We start from the raw sequence: 9,011 nt of genomic DNA, 5'->3' as shown, positions 1-9,011 counted from the left end.
ATCGGTTGTAGTTTTATAGCAATCAATTAACTTAAAAATTAAGGTAATGAAATAATAAAATCTATAATATATTTTGTTTTACAATAAAAAAATCTAAAAATTATTTTCTGAAATGCTTATCAAACAGTTGAAAATGATTTACACAACATCATACAAACACAAAAAAAATGATTTCTGGAATTATTTTCTAAAAATGTAATTTATTTTTCAAAATTCATTCTCCAAAAAATATTGTTAAACTATCACACAGACCCTAAATTTGGCTTTTTTACTAAAGTCTTCAAATGCAACATTTATTCTATTTTCATAACTAAATCGTTATCCGAAATCAATTATTATTTAATCCATAAAATTAAATTAATCAAATTTCAAGAATAATCAACTATCAAAATAACATACTTGAAAAAAATTTAGATCAATTTCTGAGGTGTTACATGCCTCAACTCTCTTCTAAAACAATGACTACCCTCACTATACTCTTCAACGTGGCAATAAAAAAGACTCAAAAGGAAACCAGATAACATTGTAGAGAAAATTGTGGTTGAAAACCAAACAAAGAAAGTAAATAATGATGTTACTTTGTATTCATTTTTAAATAATGGAAGTGTGTCATGTAATTTCATCATTTAATATATTGTGTCTCATATCATCACTCGCACTGTAATGATATATGCACACTCTTCTATCATTCAAAAATAATAATTATCACCGCAATGTCCAAAAAGAATAATGACATATTTATCAAAAAATCATATCTTTGTATGTGAGTTTAAGTTAAGTCATTTTATAAAATTCCTTCAATTAAGGAGAGACAATTATTATATCATCTGCATATATCAATACACTTGAAGAACGTACTCACTACGAATGAGCTTGAAATAACGTCTCCGAATGGAGAGTCTTAGACACCCAACATCCCCAGAGTTCTAAAAGAATTATTTTGAATACCTAAATCTCGGGAAATCATGACTTATTGATATTACTTTTGACAAGACCATGCGACTTGTCAGAGTCAAATCCAGAGTCACCTGATCTTATCTACTTAGTCAACTAGCATACTAGTAGCTATCATGACCTTACAACTAACAAACACATTAAAGACCATTATAAAATCTATCAACGTACCAAGACCAAGAGACATTATGTTATTCAAATAAAACAAACTCACCCTTATGATTTCCTTTTTCTCTACATCTTCTTGGAGACATAATACTTTGACACTGTCCAATAAGCGATCTATTATCGATGGTAACTCTCCACCCAAACTAGATTGGGTGAACCACCTATATTCATCATAATCTATTTGATCTCATCAGCAAATAGTTAGTATGAGTATCTTAAATAACATGTAATTTAATATCAGTAAATTAATATTTGATATATAAATAACATGTAATTTTATGTCCGATTAGTAAATTTAATGAAGATATATTATAAAAAATGGGTACAATATACATATGATTTCTCGACTATAGGTTGTTGCTTTTTAGAGTCCCTCGACTATTAAAAATAATAAAATGGTCCTTTGACTATAGAATGTTATTTTGTTGAGTCCCTTCACTATTAAAAGTTACAAAATGATCATCTGACTATTCATTATGTTCCAAACTCGTCATTTTCCATTAAAAAATGACGGTAATTTGAACTAGATGTTAATATGTTGTCCAAGATATGATAGTAGTTTGATGTTTTATGATCATATTTTATCACATCTCAAACAATATATTAACTTCCAACTCAAATTGTCGTCATTTTTTAATGAAAAAATACAAATTTGGAACATAATGGATAGTCGTGTGACCATTTTGTAACTTTTAATAGTTGATGGACTCAACAAAGCAACATCCTAAAGTCAGTGACCATTTTGTAATTTTTTATAGTCAATAGACTCAACAAAGTAAACCCTATAGTCGATGGACCATTTTTGTACTTTACCCAAAAAATTAGGTAAATTTAATTTAAAATGTGCATCAAACATAAATGGTAAGAAATATAAAATAATACTATTTATACAATATTTTTGGATTACTATTCTGTTTTTTACCCAATTGAATTTCCATAATAATGAGAGAAAAAACCATCCCTCTAATAAATTGAAATTAAACAAAATAATAATAATAAAAAGAAAAAGGTAGGAACCCTTGCATCGTACCATTCCTTCCATTTATTTTAACGATAGCTATATCAGTTCAATTTCTAGGTTTTCAAGTTCCTACCCAAGGCAAGGTAACTGTGTACCCCAACCGATCTTGGCTTGGCTTCAAGGTACAAACCTTTTTACTTGCTCTGTTTTCTCTAATCTTTGTTGGGTCTCGAGTTCTTTATTAGAACAGAACTTGGGTGAAAGTTTGATTAAGTTTCCTCGTATTCTTTTTCCTCTTCTGGGTACTTCTTATAATTTCATTTCTTTATTAGAAAAAAACTTTAAGAATAGAATGCATGGGTTTCTTTTATTGTTTCTGTCTGTATAAGAAACTGATTACCTGAAGGCTAAAATGTTGGAAAAGTAAGTGTTCCTTTGTAAATTTTGTTAGGGTTCTTTTAGTAGTGGTTTCTAGCAATGAAAATGGTATGTAGAATTGTCATATAGTAAAATAGGTTGTTATTTGTGGATTTTTTTCATTACCGTATGAAAAATAATGTCATTTTTCTCATATTGTGTGTTACTTTATTTGCAGTAAATAAAGAACCTTCAGATGCTTATCAGAATTTGGTATTGAGGCTTTCTTATGATATGCATCTTGGTTATTGGACTGAGTGCTTAGTGTGTTCTTTTAGTGAATTTGAGAAGTATTGTAGTTACTAGTTAGTATACTTGGTAAGATGGGCAGATCAAGTCGGCCTAAGGTAAAGCACGAAAAAGTTCGGGAGCACCCACAACATGATTCCAATGAAGGAACTTCAGCCCGGACTAGGCCTTTCAACTATGAAGAGATTATGTTAAAGAGGAATAATAAAAAACTTAGTGATAATCCTGAAAGTGTCAAAGAAGGAAATATAAAAGTGAGAAAGATAGCGATGGACAGCCCAATCCTGAATGATTTTAATGTTAACAAATCTGATGGCGGGAACGGGCACGGAAAAGATTTTTCTCTTGGTCATGAAAAGAACTTATTGGAGGGAATGGAGAAGAGAAGTTCCAACAAGAAAATAGATAATTCATATAGGATAAATGATAACATCTCTAAACAGAAAACTAGGGAGAATCATGAGCCTGAAAGAAGATTGAAGTCTGAGGTGAGAAAAGATACGGGCGTCAAGGATGAAGGCAAGCATGAGAAACAAATTCATGTGAAGAGAAAAGCTGAGCAAACAGCTGGTGGTTCAGAAAAGGTAAATACAAAGAAGCATTCTAGAGACTTAGCGGATAGCCATGTAAGTAGAAGTGAGGGGAAATCTGTGAGAGATGACAAGAGAAAACATCAAACTAGAGACAATGAACAAAATAGAGAAAGACATACTACTAAAAAACATGAGAGTCAAAAGGGGCATGCTTCAGAAAGTAGAGACAAGAAGGAGACAAAAGAACCATCAAGATCCCATCATGAGGATTCACACCATAAAAGGAGACGGTCACATAGCCGGGAGCATGACAACAGGCATAGAAGATCTATTTCTCTCTCACCAAGGGCGCACAAGCATGCATATCATCTTGCATCAGAGCGTGAACTTTCCTCTCATGGTATAAAAGGGAGGTTTGGAATACAAAATTCTGATGACAGGAGTAGAATGACAAGTAACGGTTCAACTGGTCACCATAGGCGACATGGCGGGTCCACTAGCGGTCTTGGTGGCTACTATCCAAGGAAAAGAAAGACTGAAGCTGCTGTTAGGTCGCCCTCCCCAGTTCATCGCTCAACAGAGAAGAGAACAGCTAAGTGGGATCTTGCAATTTCAGAAACAGAAAATCTGTTTTCTGGTTCAGCTTCTTCTAATTTACCAGCATTAAGTCAAATGGTTTCCTTAAACATGCATGCTATAGTCAATCCTGTTCCCAGTGTTTCTGCAACAGGGAAGCCTCTAGCTGTGGCTTCAACCAGTTTTTTATCCTTTGACTCGGTTCAGCTGACAGAAGCTACCAGGCCTATGAGAAGGCTTTATGTAGAAAATGTTCCCCCTTCAGCCTCTGAAAAAGCTCTGATGGAATCCTTCAATAATTTTTTGCTTTCATCTGGAATTAGTCATATCCATAGGACCAAACCATGTATTAGCTGCATTGTAAGTATGATGTATTATTTTGATGGTGTACATTTTCTCGTGCTAAACATATGAATGCTATATAGAAAGATGTGATATTATGCCTTACAAATTGCAGATACACAAAGGAAACGGCCAAGCTCTTGTTGAATTCCTTACGCCAGAGGATGCTTCTGCAGCTCTTTCTTTTGATGGCAGTACTTTCTCTGGTTCCGTTCTCAAAATCAGACGGCCAAAGGACTTTGTTGAAGTGGTACTACAAATAATAACTCTGTTACTTTAATTATTGATCTTTGTGGATATATGTATTCTTTTCTCTCTTTCAGATTTATTATACACTTTTTTTTCTTGTTTGTGTATACTGAATTTATTTATGGACAATCTTTAGGAATCTCTTTTGCTTAAATGCTGATATGTTATTATTAACACTGCAATTTTTTTGTCTCAAAAACCAAGATAAAGTATTTATGACTAGAAATTTCATAATTAGTCTTTGTAATTATTGCTGTTGGTATAATGACTTATGGGAATTTTAAATTCTGTAACTTCTGTCTAACTAATTCAGTTGTCAGCAATTATATATATTTGGTACTGTATGACCTGTAGAACATGCTGATTAGAAGTTTTCTATGTTTTTAATTAATTCTTTTCATCTACAGAAGTAATTATTCCTTTCTCTACAGTTTGGTGTGCAATTCTTAAAATGCCTCTTAAGTAGCTTTTACGATATTTTACTTGGATTTAGGAGTCCCCATTTAAATCTATAAGCTTGACACCTTGGCGTATGTGTCTTTGCTGTGCACTGATAGATGGAGCATATATGAAGGTGCCATTTGGCACCTTGGTGTGGTGCACTGGGGAGTCCTCCCTCCACACAACCTCTTATTTTCCACTGGACCCATCAAAACACCTTAACTAACCTCTTATAGTAAGGTTCAGTGGTGTGTAATTCTTAAACTGCTCCTTAAATCAAGTAACTTTTACAATATTTTTACTTGTATTTGGGAATACCCATTTAAATCCATAAGGTTGACTCTTTGGGGTTTGTGTCTATGCTGTGCGCTGATACATGGGGCTTATATTAAGGTTCTATTCGGCACATCAATGTGGTGCAATTGCGAGCCCCCACCACACCTCTGATTTTCCACTGGATAATTTTTGAACCTATGAAGCCTAAAAGAGTTTTATTTTCAAATGTTTCTGCACATCATGGTGCATTTGTGTAATTTAGAATATTGTTGTACTTTCAGACGTCAAATAACCTGGATAACTTTTATATGTTTTCCCTTCATTTATCTAGTCTTAGATAAAATGTTTGTAATTTAATTAGCAATTTCTGTTCTGCCAGAAAGATGCTAGTACATTTCAACTGCTTTGCTGTTTCTGAGGTCAATTGTGGTTACCATCGTAGCAGGTTTTCAGACAGTTGCTATTTTCATGCAGACTGGTGAACTGGAGAAATCAGGAGCAACACTGACCACAGTCGATGATGTTGTGGAGGATTCACATCACAAGGTATGTGTTCATAATGTTAGTCTTTGCTACTCTTTTCCATAAATGATGTGAATTGCATGCTATTAAGGCATCGCCTGCACTTCTGTAATTTACTCGTACCCATCTTGCTGTTGTTTTTTCCCTTTCCTTTTTCATTATTACGGCATGCACCATTTGCGGATGGCATTCAGTCTACTTGTACTGTTTTTTCCCTTTTTTGTGGCAATCTTTATATTATTTCCTTTTCCTTGTGAGTTGGTGCAGATATTCATTGGTGGAATTTCAAAGGCTATTTCATCTGAAATGGTAATATGACTCTAGAAGTCCCAATGCTGCACACAGATTATCTAGGGTCCTTTTATTCCTGCATCTTCTTCCTCTTCTCTACTAATCATCATTCTCTCTTATTTCCATTTATAATTTTATCACCCTTATAAACTGACTAGGATTTGTATGCAATTTTCAGTTCATGGAGATTGCTAATTCTTTTGGTCCTTTGAAGACATATCACTTTGCTATGAACAAGGTTCTTGGTGAACAATATGCTATGGTCGAGGTAACATGGAATGTATTGTTGGTTGCCTTTTTTTTGTTCAAATGATTGTCAAATCATTGCTTTTGTTCTTACAACTCTTTCTTACATCTATTATTTTCTTTTGTACGTGTAAACAAATCTACTCTGCCTGACTTGATTATCTGATAAACTCATGTCAGTATGTCGACCAATCTGTTTCTCACAAAGCCTGTGCTGGTCTGAACGGAATGAAGTTGGGAGGGCAAGTAATGACTGCAGTTGAGGCTGTTCTTGATGGCTTTTCATCGGTACTAACAAGCACTGTTGCTTTCTAACTAGCTTCACCCCCTAGTTTTTTTTTCTTTACTAGCCGTAATATTATGTGGAGATTTGTACTAACTAGAGATACTTGTTCTAGGGAAATGGTGATCTAAATTCCTGTATTATTCCTGAACTTGCGAGGCCACTTCTTCAGAAACCTACTCAAGTCCTTAAGCTTAAAAATCTGGTAAAGTATATGGTTTAGATCAATTTGTAGTTATATTGGTAATGATCTAATTTAGATGTGCTGTAGATAAGTTTATTTGTAGTCCACTTATGTTTTTTTCTTTTTTCCTGGAAAGAAATTCATCTTTCTTATCTTAATTATTGTTTTTGTTTTGTGGCTTAGTTCCCAGAGAACTTTTCATCTTTATCAGGAACTGAGGTGGAAGAAGTACTAGCAGATGTACGGGTAGAGTGTTCCAGGTCTTACAAAACCCCTATTTCAATTTTATCTCCTTTCATGGTCATATTTCTTTTGTTGGGTTAATCTGAATATGTGTGTGTGTGCTCATATATACATATATCATTTCTGCAGGTTTGGTACTATTAAATCTGTTAATGTTGTCAACCATGGAAACGGTATCATCACAAATGGAGAAAACAAAATGGATGATTATACGAGGGAAACTGGAAATGTACAGAATGTAGTAGATGATGAAATAAGTGTCGAAACCAAGACTACAAAAGAAGTTGCTGATGGAAACTCTGGAGGCATTGGTGGTTTAACTTTTTCGTGTAATTCTCCCGAAGTAGGGGTTGGCAACACGTATAAAGATAAGAAACCTGTTAGCAACCTCTTGGACAGTGGGTTATGTCGACAAGGTGAGTTCGAAGGTAACATGAATAGAGAAGACAGAAACCATGGGAGTTTGGATGATGAGCCAGATCAGCCAGGGGTGCTTGATAGCAACATGGCTGCTGGAGCTCAGGTTGTTACTGAAATGGTTGTGGAAGATCCGACCTTGGAGATTTTAGACGAGACAAATTCTCTAGAGGTCCCTAATCTGGTCCATGCGTCGAAAGACGAATCAAATTATCATTCTGACAGGTATTCTGATAATAACCTTAAAAGAGAAACCAAAACTGTTGATAAGATATCAGTAGTTGAAGAAAGTGCAAATCCTGATGAAATCGATGGAGAATTACCAGAAGGTCATACTAAGGTGGCAATTGAAGATCCTGCCTTTAAGAGCGAGGCAATAACAAGTGTTCAGGAGATCCCTACCCTGCAGAAACCAGACTCTCGATATGACAACGTTGCTGATAATATTGATAGTGAAATCATAAATGTCGATAAGAAATCGTTGCCCAGAGAAGATTTGCATCAGGAGGAAGGTTATGGAAGGCTACCAGAAGCTATCGATGGTTCTGCTGGTAGTCCAGGAACAGAATTAGATGCTATTCAGAAGGATGAAAATAGCAAGGATAACAACTTGAACTGGATTTTTGAGCCTGGTTGTGTGTTTGTTGAGTATAGAAGAACAGAAGCATCATGCATGGCTGCACATTCTATAAATGGACGGTTATTCGATAACCGGATTGTGACAGTAGAGTATATTGATCCGAACCTCTACCGGGTGAAATTTCCAAAATGAATCAGATTTCCGCAACTGGAGATAAAACTGTTTCGCCAAACCTTTGAACTCCCCAAATGCTTATCATTTCAAATGTATTCTGCATCTTCATGCTACACAAGATAATATATATATTTTTCCGAATTTTGATCGGGTTTCAGTTGACGACCCTTAGTTGGGGCACTGGAAGTGAGGTGCTAAATCTATGTGACTAGCTTGATGATGGTCACCCCATTTAAACTCTTCAACTTTTATTCGACATTACTGTAAAAGTAGGTATATTTTCATGGATAGTTTGTGTATTATACACTGGTATTTTGTAATCTTGGAAGAATAGGGCTACTTTCCCTTTCTCCCCTTTGATCACCATTAATGCAGGGATAATCTTTGATTACATTGCAGATTATTTTGCAATATATGCAGTCTTACCCTGGCTTTTTCCAACGGCTCAACTTTGTGTGCAGTTAAATGACTAATTATGATTTTTTTTTATATAAAAAAATGAGTAGTCTCTTCCTTTAAAGATTAGTTCGTAAACTTTTTATTTAAATTTTATTTAACAATGAACACGTATGTAATGGTAAAAATTATATATAAAAGTTCTTATTAAATATATGATTGATTATATGATTAATTTTTTAATAATTAAATAGTAATTTTTAATTATTCGTTTAAATATTACATAAAATTATAAAACAATAAAGGGTAAACTACTCAATTGACCACTTAATTATTTATCTTTTTTACTTTTGTCATTGATCTTTCAATTTTGTCAATCACGCCACTTAACTATTTAATTGTTTTAATCAAGCTACTAGTCATTATCTGTTGACGGAAATGATAACGTGGCAGTTAAAAGGAATTGGCATAATTATAGTTATGTGGCTTGATTGAAACAATTAAATAGT

General features: G+C 34.1%; 1 protein-coding gene across 1 annotated transcript; it reads left to right on the top strand.

Annotated features, from left to right (window-relative positions):
• The first annotated feature begins 2,107 nt into the window (after positions 1-2,107).
• Positions 2,108-8,502, top strand: LOC120152603. Its single transcript, XM_039164825.1, has 10 exons — positions 2,108-2,265; positions 2,679-4,218; positions 4,316-4,450; positions 5,641-5,712; positions 5,956-5,997; positions 6,158-6,247; positions 6,406-6,513; positions 6,624-6,713; positions 6,876-6,952; positions 7,065-8,502. The coding sequence occupies exons 2-10, from the start codon at positions 2,824-2,826 to the stop codon at positions 8,122-8,124; spliced, it is 3,069 nt and encodes a 1,022-aa protein (XP_039020756.1). The 5' UTR covers positions 2,108-2,265; positions 2,679-2,823; the 3' UTR covers positions 8,125-8,502.
• The last annotated feature ends 509 nt before the right edge of the window (positions 8,503-9,011 follow it).

Source organism: Hibiscus syriacus, unplaced genomic scaffold (assembly GCF_006381635.1).
Source record: "Hibiscus syriacus cultivar Baekdansim isolate YM2019G1 unplaced genomic scaffold, ASM638163v2 tig00000218_pilon, whole genome shotgun sequence".
NCBI classification, from domain to species: Eukaryota; Viridiplantae; Streptophyta; class Magnoliopsida; order Malvales; family Malvaceae; genus Hibiscus; species Hibiscus syriacus.
Note: the sequence above shows the minus strand (reverse complement) of the source record. Positions and strands in the feature narration are given on the sequence as shown.